General features: G+C 47.3%; 1 protein-coding gene across 1 annotated transcript in view; it reads right to left on the reverse strand.

Annotated features, from left to right (window-relative positions):
- GAS2L2 (growth arrest specific 2 like 2) overlaps positions 1-21,159 on the reverse strand; it is a 101,365-nt gene that overhangs the window by 14,012 nt on the left and 66,194 nt on the right. Inside the window, exon 4 of the mRNA XM_073573738.1 lies at positions 20,057-20,153. Coding sequence (XP_073429839.1) covers positions 20,057-20,153 — 97 coding nt within the window. The remainder of the gene's footprint in view (positions 1-20,056; positions 20,154-21,159) is intronic.

A 21,159-nucleotide genomic window follows, 5' to 3' on the forward strand; every position in this document is an offset into this window, starting at 1 on the left:
ATGATGGGGACAGAACAATCACTAATGGATCACTAACAGATCACCATACAGTATCATGTTATCAGCAGCACATCTACAGTTTACGCCCCATAGTCCTCCATATAATATAATGTGCCCCATAGTCCTCCATATAGTATAATACACTCCTCATAGCTCTCCATATAGTATAATACACTCCTCATAGTCCTCCATATAGTATAATACACTGATCATAGCCCTCCATATAGTATAATACACTCCTCATAGTCCTCCATATATTAAAATACACTGCTCAGTCTTCCATATAGTATAATACACTCCTCATAGTGCTCCATATAGTATAATACATCGCCAGTCATCCATGTAGTACAATTCATTTCCCATAGTATAATGCACCCCATAGTTCTTCACATAGTATATAATGTATTCCCCATAGTGCTTGATACAGTATAATGCAGCCCACAAAGTATAATGCAGCCACCCCACAGAGTATAATGCAGCCCCACCATACAATATAATGTAACCATCCATACAGTAGAATATAATGCAGCCCACCCTTAGAGCATAATGCAGCTACCCCACAGAATCTAATGTAACCCCCCATAGAATTTAATGCAGCCCCTCCATAGAATATATGGCAGCCCCCTCATAGAGTATAATGCAGCCCCCCATAGAATATAATGCAGCCCCTTATATAGTATAATGTAGCCCCTCCATAGAATACAATGTAGCCCTCCTCATATAGTACTGTATAATGCAGCCCTAGTAGAATATAATGTAGCCCCCTCATAAAGTATAATGCAGCCCCATACAATATAATATAGCCCCCCATAGAATATAATGCACCCCCCATAGAATACAAGGTAGCCTCCTCATATAGTATAATGTAGCTCCTCAGAGTATGATGTAATCACCCCCATAGAATATAATATATATAATACAGTCCCCCATAGAATATAATGTAGCCCAAATAGAATATAATACAGCCCACCTCCCCATAGAATATAATGTAGCCCCCCACATTGTATAACACAGCCTCCCCCATAGAATTTAATGTATAATGTACCACCCATGGTATATAGCACAGCCGCATAGTATATAACACAGCCCCACATGTATATAGCACAGCACCACATGGTATAAAGCACAGCCCACATGGCATACAGCACAGCCCCACATGGTATATAGTACAGCACCACATGGTATATAGCACAGCCCCACATGGTATATAGCACAGCCCCACAAGGTATACAGCACAGCCCCCCTCCCCCAGCACAGCACCATGGTATACAGCACAGCCCTACATGGTATACAGCACAGCCCCCCTCCCCCAGCACAACAGCACCATGGTATACAGCACAGCCCCCCAGCACAACACCATGGTATACAGCACAGCCCCCCAGCACAGCACCATGGTATATAGTATAGCCCCCAAGCACAGCATTATATACAGCACAACCCCCCAGCACAGCCCCATCGTATACAGCACAACCCCCCCAGCACAGCCCCATGATATACAGCACAGCTTCCCCCAGCAGAGCCCCCCCAGCACAGCACCATGGTATACAGCACCCCCTCCAAGCACAGCACCATGGTATACAGCACCCCCAGCACAGCCCCATGTTATACAGCACTCCCAGCACAGTCCCATGGTATACAGCACCCCCCTGCTCAGTCCCATGGTATACAGCACAGCCCTCCAGCACAGCACCATGGTATAAAGCCCAGCACAGCATCATGGTATACAGCACCCTGTTATGAATGAGTCACCGTAGGAGGCAAAAACAGAAATACTAGCTAAGTCCAGAAAACCAGAGAAGTTGGCAGCTATCGGATTGCAGACCCCTGAACCTAACAACAACAACTAGCAGTAGCCGTGGGGGGTTCCTACGGTGCCCTAGACCCCTCAATCACAGCCGGAGAACTACATAGCCTAAAGACAGAAAGGGAAATCTAAACTGCCCCAGAGCAGACCCCAAAGCAATAGGCAGCCCCCAACATATGACGGTGAAGCAAGATGAAAAAATACTCACACAGATAGAAATTAAGGCTGAGCAAATGATGGGGCCCCAGCTAACTAAATAGGACAGAATAGAAAAGCTGCTGTCTGCAATCCGCCAAAACCCTCTCAAAAACAAGAGCCAACAGACGGATAGGGAAAAAAGCCCTGAAGATGCTAGGCTTCAAAAAGACTATATCAGTACTCAGGTATTATCTGAAGACAGAGCAAAAAGGAATTCAGCTCACCCAGAAGGGAAAGGCAGAAATCCAGAAAAACAAGGCAAAACAAAACCAAAACAAAAATGCAAAAAGTAGAGCAGAAAACTTAGCTTTTGAGGAGCAGGAATCAGACTGGTCTCCAAGAATCCCTCAGAGTAATCACCCGCAAGGCAGAAGGGCGTCAGTTGCCTTATATCCAGTCAGCAATCCCAGTCACCCAGTCATCATCATTCTGCTCAACTGCTTTGTAATCAGCCTCACTACCTTCCTTCACCAGAAGAGGGAGTTCATCAGACCTCAATGGTGAAGGGGAAAATGAACTCACAACAGTACCTCCCCCTTGAGGAGGAGTCACCGAACCCTCATCCACGCCACCAGGGCGATCAGGGTGAGCCCGATGAAAGGCACGCACCAATCTTTTGGCATGAATATCAGAGGCAGAGACCCAGGAATTATCCTCCTGACCATAACAATTCCACTTAACCAAATACTGGAGTCTCCGTCTAGCCAGACGGGAATCCAGTATCTTCTCTACCTCATATTCCATGTTACCTTCAACTAATACAGGGTCCGGAGGTGCCACCCCAGGAACAACTGGTTCTACAAACCTCTTCAACAAGGACTTATGAAACACATTATGAATTTTAAATGTGACAGGAAGAGCCAAACGAAAAGAGACCGGATTAATAATCTCCAAAATCTTGTAAGGTCCAATAAATCTAGGCTTAAACTTAGGAGAAGCCACCTTCATAGCGATATTTTTTTATGATAACCAAACCACATCACCAACCTTAAACTGGGGACCAATGGTCCTATGTCGGTTGGAAAACCGCTGGGCCTTTTCCCGGGAGAGAGATAACTTATCCACCACTTGGTCCCAGATCTGGTGCATTCTCTCCACCACAGTGTCAACACCTGGGCAGGCAGAAGGCTCCACCTGCCCTGAAGAAAATCGAGGATGAAACCCAAAGTTACAAAAAAAAGGTGACATCAAAGTGGCAGAACTAGCTCTATTATTTAAAGCAAATTCGGCCAAGGGCAAAAATGAAACCCAATCATCCTGATCAGCGGAAATAAAACATCTCAAATACGACTCCAAGGTCTGGTGTCATGTCGGACGCTATTCACACCACAGCGTCCGGCAGGCAGAGGTAGTTCCACCTCCGTCCACTATAGCCTCAGTGGCGCCGGCTTGATTTTCTCAGGCTATCGGGGGTTAATCTAGCTGGAGATCAGGTTGGATGTTTGGTCACGCCCACGGTCTTTAAATAGTCATGCTGGCCTATGGGCGTCGCCGATTATAGCTTGTGTTTCATACCAAGTGGTTCCGGTCTGGAGTGGAGGTGTTGGAGAGAGAGAGATTCGTATCTGGTGGCGTATGATCCGTTGTTACCTTTTCCCCTTCCCATATTTTTGTTTTGTTGTGCCCTGTTCACATTACTGTATAGTCCTGAGCGATATACATCCATGCGCCTACTTCTCCAAGAAGCTGTCGCCGGCCGAACGGAATTATGATATCGGCAACAGGGAGTTGTTGGCCATCAAATTGGCTTTTGAGGAGTGGCGACACTTCTTGGAGGGGGCGGCTCACCAGGTCACAGTCATCACCGACCATAAGAACCTGCTCTATCTGGAGTCGGCCAAGCGTCTGTCTCCTAGGCAGGCTCGATGGGCATTGTTTTTTACACGTTTCAATTTTCTGGTGACTTACCGTCCCGGGGCTAAAAACACCAAGGCGGATGCCTTGTCTAGGTGTTTTCCGGGGGAGAACCTCGGGAAGAGCCGGTACCCATCCTCCAGGAAGGTGTAGTGGTCTCGGCTCTCACGACGGAGGTAGAGGCGGAGATTGCCGAGGCCCAAGAGGAGGTACCGCCAGGACTTCCCGCCAACAAAATCATTTGTACCCCTTCATCTTCGTCTTAAGGTGTTGAGGGAACACCACGACTCAGTACTGGCTGGTCATCCAGGGGTTAAGGGCACCTTAGAGCTGGTATCGCGTCGTTTCTGGTGGCCCAAAATCCGGCAGGACGTGGTCTCGTACGTGGCAGCTTGCATCACGTGCACTAGGGCCAAGTCGCCCCGAGCCTGTCCTGCTGGCACTCTACAGCCTCTGGGGGTACCTAATAGGCCATGGACAGAAATCTCCATGGATTTTATCACTGACTTGCCAGCCTCGGCGGGGAACACGGTCATCCTGGTGGTGGTAGACCGATTTTCAAAGATGGCGCATTTTGTGTCGTTGCCTTCCTTGCCCAATGCAAAGACGTTGGCTCAGGTGTTTGTGCAGGAGGTGGTCAGACTCCACGGAGTTCCGTCGGACATAGTATCTGATAGGGGAACTCAATTTGTGGCGAGGTTTTGGAAAGCTTTTTGCTCACGTTTGGGGATCAAGTTGTCACATTCATCGGCGTTTCATCCACAGTCAAATGGTCAAACTGAGCGCATGAACCAAAATCTGGAGCAGTATTTACGATGCTTTGTGTCCGACAACCAAGAGGAGTGGTCTACTTTCCTTCCTCTGGCCGAGTTCGCGTTAAAGAGTCATTGGGAGAGTCTCCGTTCTTTTGTGTTTACGGTCAACATCCTCAATTTTGTACCTTACGTCAGGGTGACTCGGGGGGCGTCCCGGAGGAGGACCAGCTAGGAGCTCAATTATCTTCGGTCTGGAGGAGGGTGAAACAGCGATTATTGAGCATGAGTGCAAGGTACAAACGGGTGGCTGACAGTAGACGGGTGCCAGGTCCGGACCTGTGTGTGGGTGAATGGGTGTGGTTAGCGACTAAAAACATAAAACTCAAAATTCCATCTTTAAAATTGGGTCCAAGGTTTATTGGGCCTTTTAAGATTGCTGCCATCATTAACCCAGTTGCTTATCGGTTGGAACTTCCTGCGGTATACAAGATACACAACGTGTTTCACAGGGCTTTATTGAAAAAGGTGGTAGGCTCTGTGGACACGACGCCGATGCCACCTCCGGTCATGGTGGATGGCGATTTAGAGTTTGAGGTCTCCAAGGTAGTGGACTCTTGAGTAGTGCGCCGTACTCTTCAGTATTTGGTACACTGGCGGGGGTATGGTCCAGAGGAGAGGTCTTGGGTACCAGCCTCGGACATACATGCGGATCGGCTTGTCAGTTCTTTTCACCGTCGTCATCCGGACAAGCCGGGTCCTATGAGTCTTGAGGGCCCTGGGGTCCCTCGTAGAAGACGGGGTGCTGTCATGTCGGACGCTATTCACACCACAGCGTCCGGCAGGCAGAGGTAGTTCCACCTCCGTCCACTATAGCCTCAGTGGCGCCGGCTTGATTTTCTCAGGCTATCGGGGGTTAATCTAGCTGGAGATCAGGTTGGATGTTTGGTCACGTCCACGGTCTTTAAATAGTCGTGCTGGCCTATGGGCGTCGCCGATTATAGCTTGTGTTTCATACCAAGTGGTTCCGGTCTGGAGTGGAGGTGTTGGAGAGAGAGAGATTCGTATCTGGTGGCGTATGATCCGTTGTTACCTTTTCCCCTTCCCATATTTGTGTTTTGTTGTGCCCTGTTCACATTACTGTATAGTCCTGTGTGTATGCGGCGCGGTGCAGTTTAAGTTCTCCCCGTCTGTCATTACTGTGTTGGGCTTTGGTGGTTTGTCTCCTCACTGGGTGGAGGGTGGAGGGTTAAGCTTAGGGCTGAGCAGGAGATAAGGAAAGGTTGGAGGCTCAGGCATTTGCACCATCAGCAAAAACCCTGGGTTGAGGGTCAGACAGGGTTTCCCCTAGTTAAAGGGACACCACAGGGGCCCCGGGTATTTCAGCCTTAGTTGACCTAAGCCCCGCGTGACATCTGGTTTGTTCTCTCCGTCTGCCCATTGGTCTGAGGGTGAAAAGCAGAGGAGAAGGACAACTGAATTCCCAGCTTGGAACAGAAAGTCCTCCAAAATCTAGACACAAATTGAACTCTTCTGTCAGATACAATGTTCTCAGGAATCCCGTGCAAGCGAACCACCTGTTGCAAAAACAGGGGCACCAACTCAGAGGAAGATGGCAACTTAGGGAGTGGTACAAGATGAACCATCTTAGAGAACCTATCACAAATCACCCAAATAACAGTCATTCTCTGAGAGACAGGCATATCAGCGATGAAATCCATTGAAATATGGGTTCATGGCCTCTTGGGGACAGGCAAAGGCATCAACAACCCACTAGAGCGAGAACACGATTTAGACCGGGAGCACGTCCCACAGGACTGCACAAAATTCCTGACATCACGAGACAAGGAGGGCCACCAAAAAGAGCGAATCACTAGATCTCTAGTACCAAAAATACCTGGATGACCAGCCAATGCAGAGCAATGAACTTCAGACATCACTCTCTTCTTCCACTGGTCAGGAACATAGAACTTTCCACTGGGACAATGCTCAGGTTTGTCCTCCTGGAACTCTTCCAGAACACGTCTCAAATCGAGCGAGATGGCAGAAAGAACTACCCCTTCGCCTAACATGGTAGCAGGCTTGGTCACCACAGGAGAATCAGCAAAGAAGCTCCTAGAGAGGGTGTCTGCCTTGACATTCTTAGTGCCAGGAAGAAAAGAGACCACAAAATCAAAACGTGTAAAAAACAAGGCCCACCTAGCCTGTCTAGGGTTCAAGCATTTGGCCGACTCCAGGTAAATCAAATTCTTGTGGTCAGTGGGGACCACGACTTGGTGTTTAGCTCCCTCCAACCAATGTCTCCACTCCTCAAATGCCCATTTCATGGCTAACAGTTCCCGATTCCCCACATCATAGTTACGTTCAGATGGAGAGAATTTTCGGGAAAAGAAAGCACAGGGATTCATTTTAGATGTTACAGGATCCTTTTGGGACCAAACAGCTCCTGCACCAATCTCAGAAGCGTCCACCTCTACCTGGAACGGGAGTGAGACATCAGGTTGCAGCAAAACCGGGGCAGAAGTGAATATTCGCTTCAGCTCCTGAAAGGAAAAAACAGCCTCCGGAGACCAATTTAACACATCAGCACCCTTTTTAGTCAGATCAGTCAATGGCTTGGCAATACTAGAAAATTTTGCTATAAATTTCCGATAAAAATTAGCAAAACCCAAAAACTTCTGGAGGGCCTTCAAAGAAGTGGGCTGAACCCAATCATAAATGGCCTGTACCTTGGCCGGGTCCATTTCAATAGTTGACGGAGACAAAATAAATCCCAAAAATGAAATCCTCTGTACCCCAAAAAGGCATTTCGATCCTTTGACATACAGGGAATTCTCCCTCAAGATCCGGAACACAGTCCGAACATGTTCCACATGAGAATCCCAATCCTTGGAGAAGATCAAAATATCATCCAGATAGATAATCAAAAATTTATCCACAAAGTCTCGGAAAATGTCGTTCATGAAGCACTGGAAGACAGAAGGGGCATTAGTGAGCCCAAAAGGCATCTCCAGGTACTCAAAATGTCCCTCCGGAGTATTAAACGCCGTCTTCCATTCATCCCCATTCTTAATGCGGATAAGATTATACGCCCCCCCTGAGGTCAAGCTTGGTAAACCAGCAAGCACCTTTAACTCTGGAGAATAGATCCAAAATCAGGGGTAACGGATACTGATATTTAATAGTAATTTTGTTGAGGGCACGATAATCAATACAAGGCCTTAATGAACCATCCTTTTTGGCCACGAAAAAAAAAACGGCACCTAAGGGTGAAGAGGATGGTCTAATATGACCCTTCTCCAACGCCTCCTTAATATAGGATCGCATATCCTCGTGCTCGGGTACAGATAAATTGAAGAGCCGACCCTTAGGAAATTTACACCCCGGGCTCAGTTCAATTGCACAGTCATAACTCCTATGAGGAGGCAAAGACGCAGACTCATTCTCACTAAATACATCATAAAAGTCCGCCAAATAGTCAGGAACATCATGCAACTGAGGAGAGGTGGAAAAAACCGGAGCCTCACTAAGGGCACACCGACAACCCCAACTCACCACAGACACAGATTTCCAATCCAAAACTGGATTATGAATTTGCAACCAGGGAAACCCCAGAACAATGGTATCATGCAAATTATGCAACACCAAAAATTTGCAATTTTCTTGATGGTCTGGGGTGACCCGCATTACCACCTGGGTCCAAACTGAGGTTTATTTTTCGCCAAAGGAGTAGCATCAATCCCCCTCAAAGGGATAGGCGTCCGCAGAGGTGTCACTGGAAATCCACAACGTTTAGCAAAATCCAAGTCCATTAGATTCAGGGCTGCTCCCGAATCCACAAAAGCCTTGGCGGAAAATGTGTACAGGGAGCAGATCAGAGTAATTGCCAGAAGAAACTTAGGTTGAACACCACCCACAGAAAACATGTGTGCAAAACGTTTCTCTCGTTTAGGACAGACAGAAATAATATGCGAGGCATCTCCACAAAAAAAACACAGCATATTACGCCTTCTGAACTCCTGACGTTGCTCCCTGGACAAAACTCTATCACATTGCATAGGTTCAGACACTTGTTCAACAGGTGGCAACACCTCTCGTGCAGTCCTGCGGTCACGTAAACGCCGGTCAACCTGAATGGCTAATGACATAGAATCGTCAAGACCAGAGGGAACAGGAAATCCCACCATAGTATCTTTTACGGCTTCTGACAAATCCTTCCGAAAGAGAGTTGCCAAGGCATTATCATTCCAGGTAGTAAGGACCGCCCACTTTCGGAATTTTTGACAGTACAATTCTGCAGAATCTGGACCCTGGCTCAATGCCAACAGGGTCTTTTCAGCCTGATCGATAGCATTAGGTTCGTCATACAACATCCCCAAGGCTTGAAAAAATGCGTTCACATTAGTCAGAATAGGATCATCTGGTTTCAAAGAAAACGCCCAATCCTGGGGATTGCCACGTAGCAAAGAGATGACAATTTTAACCTGCTGCGCGGAGCTCCCTGACGAGTTAGGCTTCAAGGCAAAAAATAATTTACAATTATTTTTGAAATTCAAAAATTTAGACCGATCCCCAAAAAACACATCGGGAGTAGAGATCTTTGGTTCAGCAGCATGTGAATGAGCAAGGTAGGCGGAAATTCCCCGCACTTCCACAGCGAGCTGCTCCACACGATCAGACAATTGCTTTATCTCCATTGAGAGAAAAAAAAAAATTCCACCTACGGCCTCAGAGATATAGAGGAAAAAATATACACACTTTTTTTTTTTTTTTTTTTTACAATTCTTTCCTGCTATTGAGTACCCTAGGATCTGCGGTATGGTGGGTGATTCTGTTATGAATGAGTCACCGTAGGAGGCAAAAACAGAAATACTAGCTGAGTCCAGAAAACCAGAGAAGTTGGCAGCTATCGGATTGCAGACCCCTGAACCTAACAACAACAACTAGCAGTAGCCGTGGGGGGTTCCTACGGTGCCCTAGACCCCTCGATCACAGCCGGAGAACTACATAGCCTAAAGACAGAAAGGGAAATCTAAACTGCCCCAGAGCAGACCCCAAAGCAATAGGCAGCCCCCAACATATAATGACGGTGAAGCAAGATGACAAAACACTCACACAGATAGAAAGATAGGCTGAGCAAATGATGGGGCCCCAGCTAACTAAATAGGACAGAATAGAAAAGCTGCTGTCTGCAATCCGCCAAAACCCTCTCAAAAACAAGAGCCAACAGACTGATAGGGAAAAAAGCCCTGAAGACGCTAGGCTTCAAAAAGACTATATCAGTACTCAGGTATTATCTGAAGACAGAGCAAAAAGGAATTCAGCTCACCCAGAAGGGAAAGGCAGAAATCCAGAAAAACAAGGCAAAACAAAACCAAAACAGAAATGCAAAAAGTAGAGCAGAAAACTTAGCTTTTGAGGAGCAGGAATCAGACTGGTCTCCAAGAATCCCTCAGAGTAATCACCCGCAAGGCAGAAGGGCGTCGGCTGCCTTATATCCAGTCAGCAATCCCAGTCATCCTCATTCTGCTCAGGTGCTTTGTAATCAGCCTCACTACCTTCCTTCACCAGAAGAGGGAGTTCATCAGACCTCAATGGTGAAGGGGAAAATGAACTCACAACAGCACCCCCTCCCAGCACAGCACCATGGTATACAGCACAGTCCCTCCAGCAGAGCCCCATGGTATACAGCACCCCTCCCTCAGCACAGCCCCATGGTATACAGCACAGCCCCCCCAGCACAGCCCCCCCAGCATCCTTACCTTCTCCTCATGCCCATGCTGCTCCCAGCTCTTGTCTCCTCTCCTGCTCTGCCTGGCTCACAGTGAGCTCGCGATGATGTCATCGCGCACCCACTGTGTCAGAGGCAGAGCGGGGAATGATGGGAGAGGGCGCGTCAGCTGACGCTCTCTCCTCCATCATTGCGGCGGTGGGGGTCAGTCGGCGCTGGGGGCAGGCGGCATCGGGGGGAGTTGACGCTGGGGGCAGGTGGGCCCCCCTGCTTCCCAGGGGCCCCATAGCGGGAGTGGAGAGTGGGGGCCCTAGGCAGCTGCCTGGTCTGCCTGCCCCTAACGCCGACCCTGTGTGTGTTAATAGGGCGGAGGGCTAGGGTGTGCCAGTTCTGCCACTCTCAACCACGACTACCCCCCTGGCCTCCATTTCATACCTGCTGAGGTCTCAGAACTAATCTCAGCACACAGGAAGCAGCAAATCCTTATAATAAAGATGGCAGCAACACTGGTGCAAAATACAGGTGAGACAACCACTTACAGCATACCAATTCATGGAGGGTGTGAGTGCTTAGTATTAGATTGCACAGAAGCGGCTTGTTTAGGGCGCTGGTCACACACAGGAAGTTTACAGCATCTGGTTTATAGCCTATTAGTGACGCCATACTATTAGATCAGGCGGGCTACCCAGCACTATCTAAGGCAAGGTTCACATTTGTGGCTGGGCGGGATGCGGAGGGCTGCGGACGACCTCCGTGAAGCTCCACCCACAGCCGCGCCTCCTCCGGTCAGCGCCGCCTATGGCCGCATACTTCTGCATGCAGCCTGCATACCCTATCTTTAGCATTGGGTACGCAGGTCGTGCTGCAGTATGCAGATGCCTCCGCATGCGTTGTTTTGATGATGCGACAAAAAACAAATTCCAACATGGTGCGTTTGACGCGGGTCACCACATCATCAAAGCGACACATGCGGAGGCATCTGCATACTGCAGTACGACCTGCGTACCCCATGCTAAAGATAGTGTATGCAGGCCGCATGCAGAAGTATGCGGCCATGGGCGGAGCTTCACAGAGGACGTCCGCAGCCCTCCACAGCTCGCCCAGCCATAAATGTGAACCTAGCCTTAGTGCACCCCATGAGGACAGACACCTTAGCTTACAATGCCAACTCTGATGGGCTTGGCTGTACCTGAGACCTGGGCGGGTAAACACTGTTGCACCTTTTTTGCTGTGTTTATTCTAAAATATCAATAACAGTTGTGGTCAGTCACATTTTTCGAGATGAAACCTTCCTTCTATGTCTGCACTCCACTGACAACTCTCACTTCATAAATGCTGGTTATTCAGCTGTCCATATGAGTTTTTCAACTAAACTGACCTGACAGGCAGGATATTGGCACCGGCATCTAACAGGCAGGATATTGGCACCGACATATAACAGGCAGGATATTGGCATCGGCTTCTAACAGGTAGGATATTGGCACCAGCATCTAACAGGCAGGATATTGGATCTGGCGTCTAACAGGTAGGATATTGGCACCAGCATCTAACAGGTAGGATATTGGCACTGGCATCTAACAGGCAGGATATTGGCATCGGCATCTAACAGGCAGGATATTGGCACCAGCATCTAACAGGTAGGATATTGGCACCGGCATCTAACAGGCAGGATATTGGCACCAGCATCTAACAGGTAGGATATTGGCACCGGCATCTAACAGGCAGGATATTGGCATCGGCATCTAACAGGCAGGATATTGGCACCGGCATCTAACAGGCAGGATATTGGCACCGATATATAACAGGCAGGATATTGGCACCAGCACCTAATAGGCAGAATATTGGCATCGGCATCTAACAGGTAGGATATTGGCACCGGCATCTAACAGAGGATATTGGATCTGGCATCTAACAGGTAGGGTGTTGGCATCGGCATCTACCAGGAAGGATATTGGCACTGGCATCTAACAGGTAGGATGTTGGTACCGGCATCTACAGGCAGGATATTGGCACCGGCATCTAACAGGCAGGATATTGGCACCAGCATTTAACAGGTAGGATGTTGGTACCGGCGGCATCTAACAGGCAGGATATTGGCACCAGCATCTAACAGGTAGGATGTTGGTACCGGCATCTACAGGCAGGATATTGGCACCGGCATCTACAGGCAGGATATTGGCACTGGCACCTAATAGGCAGGATGCTGGCACCGGCATCTAACAGGCAGAATGTTGGCACCGGCATCTACAGGCAGGATATTGGCACTGCCATAAGTATAAAATTGGATCCACCCAATGTTCCTTTTATATCAAACTGCTGTTGGATCACATACACATATGCTCTTCCCTTGGCAATTTCACAGACCAAAAACGAGATTCTGTATTAAAGGGAACCTGTCATGTTGTCTGATCTGTAGACATCATTGTATGGAGAAGAAGCTGAGCAGAGCGATATAAAAAATTTGCCACGGGCGATGGAAACATCCAAATGACAAGCCACAACGGAATATGGAATGCTGGTTTATCGTCAATGGGAGTCACTCCGACTCCTTCTTCATGACAACTACAAATGAAAAAAAATATGATATATAGGTTTGTTGGAAAAGACTCAGTATAACCTACTTTGTATTCATGGAAATCCCTGGTGTGTGTATACATGAGTCCAGTGGGCGGTCCTACTCAGCGACTGACAGCAATCTCTGCATGCACAATCAGACAGGGAAGACTGCCAATCACTGAATAGGACCGCCCACTGGACTCAGATGACTACACACATTAGGCATAATGAAATACAAGGTTTATGGAAACTCTTCTCACAAACTGTGTACTAATCTGATCCTCTCCTCCAGCTCTGGAACATCCTGCCTGCAGATCAGATACTGTTGTCAACATGACAGGTTCCCTTTTAGGATAAAAAAAACAACTTCAAAGAGTTTTTTTATTAAAATAGTGAGCGTTGTCACATTGTGATTAATATTGTTATTACTTCTATGCTCTCAGATAATATAACAAGAAATAAGATATGCTTTGCTTACACATCTTGTACGCAATTCATTTCTTTAATTACTGTCTAGATTATACCATGCGCCATGCATTCCTGACGGCAAGTGGCCCCCCGCCCGCTCAGGGCCCCGGCACTTGCCCGGGTGCTGACGCCGGCCCTGGTTCCCATGCTGTATGAAGGGGACAGTATGAATCCTGGCATTCGCAGAAGGTTCGCATACTAAATAAACCTGAGCGGTGAACAGTTAATGTCTCCCAAGAAGCCAGGAATAGAATCTGCAGAATTGGAGACATAATGTCACAAGTATCAGGCACAAGTGACATTACAGTAAAGAGGTAATGGACCGTGCCAAGACTTGATTGTCTCTCATACCTTGTCTAGCAGAATAGAGCGGGCTGCTGGCAGCGTTCCAGTAAGTCATGAGTGACAGCAGTAGGGTGCGCATGAAACGAGGCATTTCAGGTGACTGATGCTAGAGATCGATTAGATGGGCTCAGTGAAGCAACCTGTCATAACCACCGCACAACGATGACCTAGCTCAAGTCATTGCTTTTCAAAGGCTCTGACAGGTAATTGCTGGGTCTGTATATAAGAGATGCATTTATGATTTATTTATTTTGCTTATAAAACACAAAGTATCTCTTACATATGAAAAGTGCCTTCTTGGGGTTGTTTTCTCATTTAGAATAGCGCAACTATTTTGATACCCCATACAAATAGCAAACTAAAATTATATTTTATTATGGCAAGGATATAGGGTCTGTCAACTATTGCTATAATTAATCATAAATTGAATTTTAATATGTGGGTCTCAATGTTATATAGTTGGCCTGTGTATGTACATGTAGGCCACACTTCAAGAGGAGTTGAAGTCAATGTATGAAGACCCTGAAAGACTAGAAGCAATGGGATGAAACTGAATGGGAGGAGACACAGATTAGATATCAGAAAAAAACTTTTTGACAGTTAGAGTGATCAATGAGTGGAACAGGCTGCCACGAGGTGAGTTCTCCTCCAATAGAAGTCTTCAAACAGAGGCTGGACAGACATCTGTCTGGGATGATTTCGTGAATCCTGCTTTGAGCAGGGGGTTGGACCAGATGGCCCAGGAGGTCCCTTCCAACTCTACAATTCTATGATTCTATTATACACATCTATAATATAATGCTAGGAGCGTCACTCTGAAGCCTTTATAGACTGCGCAAGCGCGACACACCTGCGCAGTCTGGACCCCACAGAGTTACACATCCGGGGATGAGGATCGTGGCCCAGGAGATCACGGTATGAGTAAGCACTGAACGCATACCGCGATCACCGGCACAACAACATACCTATCCGGTATTGCCGTGGGGTCTCTTCGGGCTAGAAGCCAGGACATGAATCCTCCGTCGAAAATGGTGCATGTGTATAGCGCACTTCAGGCACCATTTTAATGGTAGGCGGAAATTATTGAAATAAGGTCGTGATGTCAGGAGAGGGCAGGCTGTGTTGCTGGAATCGGCGCGTGCGCAGATGGGGACGCAGAATGAGAGCACCACATGACAGGATGGGGGCGCAGAATTGGAGTAGCACATACCAGAATGGGGACGTAGGATGGGAGCACCACATGACAGCATGGGGGGGCAGGATGGGAGTATGACAGGATTGGGGCACAGGATGGGAGCACCACATGACAGCATGGGGGGGCAGGATGGGAGCATGACAGGATTGGGGCACAGGATGGGAGCACCACATGACAGCATGGGGGGCAGGATGGGAGCATGACAGGATTGGGGAACAGGATGGGAGCACCACATGACAGCATGGGGGGCAGGATGGGAGCATGACAGGAATGGGGCACAGGATGGGAGCACCATATGACAGCATGGGGGTGCAGGATGGGAGCACCACATGACAGGATGGGGGCACAGGATGGGAGCACCACATAACAGGATTGGGGCGCAGGATGGGAGCACCACATGACAGGATGAGGGCGCAGAATTGGAGTAGCATATACCAGGATGGGGGCAGCACATACCAGAATGGAGGCGTAGGATGGGAGAAGGATGGAAGCACCACATGACAGGATTGGGGCACAGGATGGGAGCACCATAAGACAGCATGGGGGGGCAGGATGGGAGCATGACAGGATTGGGGCACAGGATGGGAGCACCACATGACAGCATGGGGGGGCAGGATGGGAGCATGACAGGATTGGGGCACAGGATGGGAGCACCACATGACAGCATGGGGGGCAGGATGGGAGCATGACAGGATTGGGGCACAGGATGGGAGCACCATATGACAGCATGGGGGTGCAGGATGGGAGCACCACATGACAGGATGGGGGCACAGGATGGGAGCACCACATAACAGGATTGGGGCGCAGGATGGGAGCACCACATGACAGGATGAGGGCGCAGAATTGGAGTAGCACATACCAGGATGGGGGCAGCACATACCAGAATGGAGGCGTAGGATGGGAGAAGGATGGAAGCACCACATGACCGGATTGGGGCACAGGATGGGAGCACCATAAGACAGCATGGGGGGGCAGGATGGGAGCATGACAGGATTGGGGCACAGGATGGGAGCACCACATGACAGCATGGGGGGGCAGGATGGGAGCATGACAGGATTGGGGCACAGGATGGGAGCACCACATGACAGCATGGGGGGCAGGATGGGAGCATGACAGGATTGGGGCACAGGATGGGAGCACCACATGACAGCATGGGGGTGCAGGATGGGAGCACCACATGACAGGATGGGGGCACAGGATGGGAGCACCACATAACAGGATTGGGGCGCAGGATGGGAGCACCACATGACAGGTTGAGGGCGCAGAATTGGAGTAGCACATACCAGGATGGGGGCAGCACATACCAGAATGGAGGCGTAGGATGGGAGCAGGATGGAAGCACCACATGACAGGATTGGGGCACAGGATGGGAGCACCATAAGACAGCATGGGGGTGCAGGATGGGAGCACCACATGACAGGATGGGGGTGCAGGATGGGAGCACATGACAGGACTGGGGTGCAGGATGGGAGCACATGACAGGATGAGGGCACAGGAAGAAAGTAGCACATGACAAGATGGAGGCACACAAAACAGGATGAGGGCGCAGGATGGGAGTTGCACATTACAGGAAGGGGGCGCAGGATGGGAGCAGTAAATGACAGGATGAGGGCGCAGGATGGAAGCAGCACATACCAGGATGGAGACCATATACCAATATAAGTGCTCTCCACCCGGGCGTAGAACGGGTTCAATAGCTAGTAAGATATAAGTCAAGCGAGTCCACTGATTTCAGCAAGACTGGATGACAATGTGATATGAGTTGTTCCCCCCCTTGAACACTTGATTATGATGTTGGGGGGCATACGGATGTGGAAGGTGATATTCAAACTCCTGATTCTTTTGCTTTCAGGGGAGAAGAGATGTGGAAAAAGGGCCTAGCAGCAGGATTCTCTCCTCTGTCGATTGAAAACACACATATGCTCCACTAAGTCAGGGAGGAGGGATCATATCAGTTTAATGCTAGTGAGTAAGCTGTCATGCTCGCTCTAGTGGTCATTGAAGGCAAACAGGGAGAAAGTTGTATTTATAATTGGCGTCTCAGAAAAATATTTGGATTTTAGTTAAAAAAAAAAAAACGAAACAAAACTAAAACATCAAAGCTTCAATCTCAGTAGTACAACCTGTATATATTTGTCAGCTCAGCAGTTTAATTGCTGACTACTAGTGATGCGCGAGTATACTCGTTGCTTGGGTGACCTCCGAGTATTCTGGCGCGCTCGGAGATTTAGTTTGTGTCGACACAGCTGCATGATTTGTGGCTGCTAGAAAGCCTGAATACATGTGGTGGTTGCCTTTTTGTTAGGGAATCCTTACATGTATTCGGGCTGTCTATCAGCTGCAAATCATGCAGCCAAGACAAAGAAAACTAAATTTCCGAGCACGCGAAAATACTCTGAGGACACCCGAGCATGCTCGGGGAAACCAGAGCAATGAGTATACTCTCGCTCATCACTACTGACTACTTTTAGTTAAACGTTGCTTCAAACATTGCTATTCTCCAGATCAGGTTGTCATAACGAACACTTAATATGACAAATTACTTAAAGAGTAACCATTGTTTAAATTTTGATTCATAAATCCTATAGTGCACATAAAAATAGGCAACCCTGTAATATATCTTATAATATAAATTTGCTTCTTTCTGCCCATGGATTGACCATTCACTCCCAATTCATAGATAAAATCTGTATTCAGTCAAAGCAGATTTTTCCATTACTGAGACAGGAGATGACAGTTGGTGCTTTTTTAATTCTATGGAGAGAGAAGGGAGAAGCTAGAGGCAGACACAAACCTTATGCTGCATGTTCTCCTGAAAGCACAGTTACAGATCTCCATAGAACTTTAAGAGTACCAGCTGTGATCTCAATAATAGGAAAATCTGTATACACTGAAAGCCAAGCCCCTGAATTGACAATTTTAAGAGTGAATCATTAGTTCAGGAAGAGAAAAAAAGCAGATTTATATGATGAGATATATTACAAAGTTTCTTATTTTTACATGTACTATTGATTTATAAAATAAAAATTAAAACGATGGTTACTTTTTTTTAAATATTAGTATCTTTGTCCATAAAAAAACATAAATATCACCAGTTTCTCAAATCTAGAAATACTTTTTTATCCCTTTTTATAAAACTCAAAGTCATAAAATGAAAGAAATAACAGCAAAACATCAGAGATGTACAACTTTCAGTGCAAGCACACAAATATCATGCATCCTTCCTTTGTCGCCATTGTACCATGGCACAATATTATGCAGAATGAAGGTTTCCCTAACCAACAAAAATAAATGCATCCACCATTTGTAATTGTGCTGCCCTTCAGGGGTTGCACGTAGACAGAGGAAAGCCCCTGTACAACAGCAGTATATGGGCCCTTTGCAGTCCATTAATGTGTCTGTGACAGACGTTCCTTGCTGCAGTGGAAGTAGAAGTGATCCTATAAGGGTTCGGTTTATCCTTTGATATTTATTAAGATTAAGCATACAAAGAGTCATGTGTTTTAATGATATGTAATATGGCGCGGGGCAGTAGCCCTTTGCGCGATACTCGTCTCATGCCCCGACACATTATATGAAGGTGGCGGTCCTGGCTGGGTGTGTGGACTTTGTCTAAAGGTGCGCCATGCCCTTGCTGGTCGCATGATGCCGGTGACTTCAGCTGGCCAGAACCAGTTGTTGTAGTGTTCAAAGAGTGAGACCACCACTCAAAAATATAGTCTTTTGCTGAACATCAACTTGGTGGGGATTATGTACAATAGATAGTGGGTGCAGAACTTCACAAAATTCCTTTTACAACACGGGCATTTTCACACACAGTTTCTATTACTTTTTCAAAATGTATTTGTTTCTGCCTCATCTAATCCCGTTTCCTTCCTCACACCCCAACATGATACTGCAGTCCAGTTTGCGAGAGTCCTATTCTCAACCTGCTGTTCCATGTCCTCTGTTCCTCCTAAAGAAACTTGTTTGCCACTATGGCTAGTATTTAGCTTCTCTACTTCTGACTCCTTGGCACTCTCCTCTTCTCATGTTCCCTATTCCACCTAGTCCGTTACCTAAGTTATAAACTGTACTGCTATGGTTCCTTTCCCAGGACCCGTCTCCTGGGCATCACTCACACTCCTGTCACTCTTCCTCATCTCCACTCCAGATTTCGCTATCCACTGCCTCAGTCTCCATTCACGTGAGGGATACCCAACTCATGCGGCTCTGCTGAGTACTCAGACCAATGGTCTGTTCTAGCTGCAAGCAAGGACCTGTATGATGTCTTGACAGGAAACTGTATCTTGTCGCTTCACCTTCGCTCCTCTTACTCTGAGTTAAGCTGGAGTCACACATAGCAACTTACCAGCGATCCCGACAACGATATCAAGGTGTCAGGATCGCTGTTAAGTCGCTATGTGATCGCTGGTGAGCTGTCAAACAGACAGCTTAACCAGCGATCAGTACAGCGATGCCGAGCGCGCGGCATCGCTGTGTTTGTTAGCGCTGATGCCATATTCATGTCAAAAATAGAATTAAAATAAAAAATATTGTTATTCTCACCTTCCGACGTCCCGCGCAGCATTCCGCCTCTCTCCACACTCCGATCCCAGTAATCCTTTGCGAGAATTACCGTGATGACGTCCGTTCTCGCTGGATCGCGAAGTCTCGCGGTCATTCTTGCAAAGGATTACTGGGACCGGGAGCATGGAGAGAGGCAGGATGACTGCGCGGGACGCCGGAAGGTGAGAATAACAATATATTTTTTTTTTATTATTTTTTACACCTGATCGCTGGTCTCCCGCTGTCACACACAACGATGCGTGCTGGCCAGCGGGAGATCAGTGACCAAAAAAATGTCCAGAGGTTTCTTGCAGCGATCAGCGATACCGGCAGGGGGGCCGCTCGCTGATCGCTGTCACACACAGTGATCTCGCTGGTGAGATCGCTGTTACGTCACAAAACTTGTGACTCAGCAGCGATCTCGCTACCGAGATTGCTATGTGTGACGGGGCCTTTAGTCTCAATGATTAACTCTAACTCTCTGTACTGTTGGGAAGAACACAAAAACCCCCACTAATAATGCATATCACACTCTACACCATAACAGTACTCGTGTCTTCAAGGAGGAACGGGGGCAATATGTTCATCTCCTCACAAATACATACAGAGAGAAGTGCAGCGGCAGGGGTCATGTTTATCCAAATAATGTTCCAGTGTGTCCCAGCCACCTCCAACTCTGACCATCACATGGTTGCGCAGGATCTGTAAAACATGGATCCATATATACTTATCAAAATAAATCAGATGCAGTTTAAAGTCTCCAATTTGGCCTCATCCACACAACTGTAGACCCTTAAGATTCAAGCCTTTTAATCCATATTGTCTCAATAGTTATCAATGGAGCCTGAAAAATATGCAGTCTGTAAAAGGAATCTGTCACCAAGTTTAGGCTTCCCAGTCTGAGGTTAGCAGACTTTCTGGGCTTGTTGTTGTAGTTTTGATAAAATCACATTTTTTTATTGTTGCATTTCTGCTAGTCTTCTCAGTGATAAACTGTCTAAATTTGCCCAAACCATTAATTGCTGTCTATCAAAAACATAGAGCTTCTAATCAATGGTGAGTGGTAGGGATAGCAGGAGCTCATGAATATGGACGACTGCATAGTAGGAGCTTATCACTGAGAGGACTAGCAGAGCAGCAGCTGATAAATCAGTGATTTATCATTAAGTTAGTAAGCAGCCCAGTACGTCACGCATTGCTGGAATTATCAAGTCTGCCACTACTTTATGCTGCCCTCAGTTTTGGCAACATAAAACTGGTGATAGATTTTCTTTAATTTTGAGCACTTTTTAGCCTTTTATCTGATTAGGCTAACAGTGTTAGCATTTCTGTACTTCACACTTCTACCGAACGTATTTACCTTTATGCATTTATAATCATTGTTCTTTTTTGACAGGGTTCAGATCATTTTTTTGTGTACAATTTTTAATTACAAGGAATCTCTCTCAGGGGCAAAAGTAATGTGTCCAGGAAATTCTTATCTTCTTTCGCTGACAACTTTATCTTTCAAAAAGTAGAAGAGAGAACAACAGGATTTGCAATCATGGACCTAATTCTTTCCAAAAGGGAGGAAACTGTTGAGGAAGTAAAGGTGGTTGGGAATTTAGGAGGCAGGGATCATGCTATCCTCGAATTTTGGATTATAAGAGGAAGAAGACCTGAGGAGGAAGACTTTAAGGCTAAGTTCACACGAGGCATTTTTGCAGCT

Source organism: Dendrobates tinctorius, unplaced genomic scaffold, assembly GCF_039654945.1.
Source record: "Dendrobates tinctorius isolate UK_male_01 unplaced genomic scaffold, ASM3965494v1 ptg000007l, whole genome shotgun sequence".
NCBI lineage: Eukaryota > Metazoa > Chordata > Amphibia > Anura > Dendrobatidae > Dendrobates > Dendrobates tinctorius.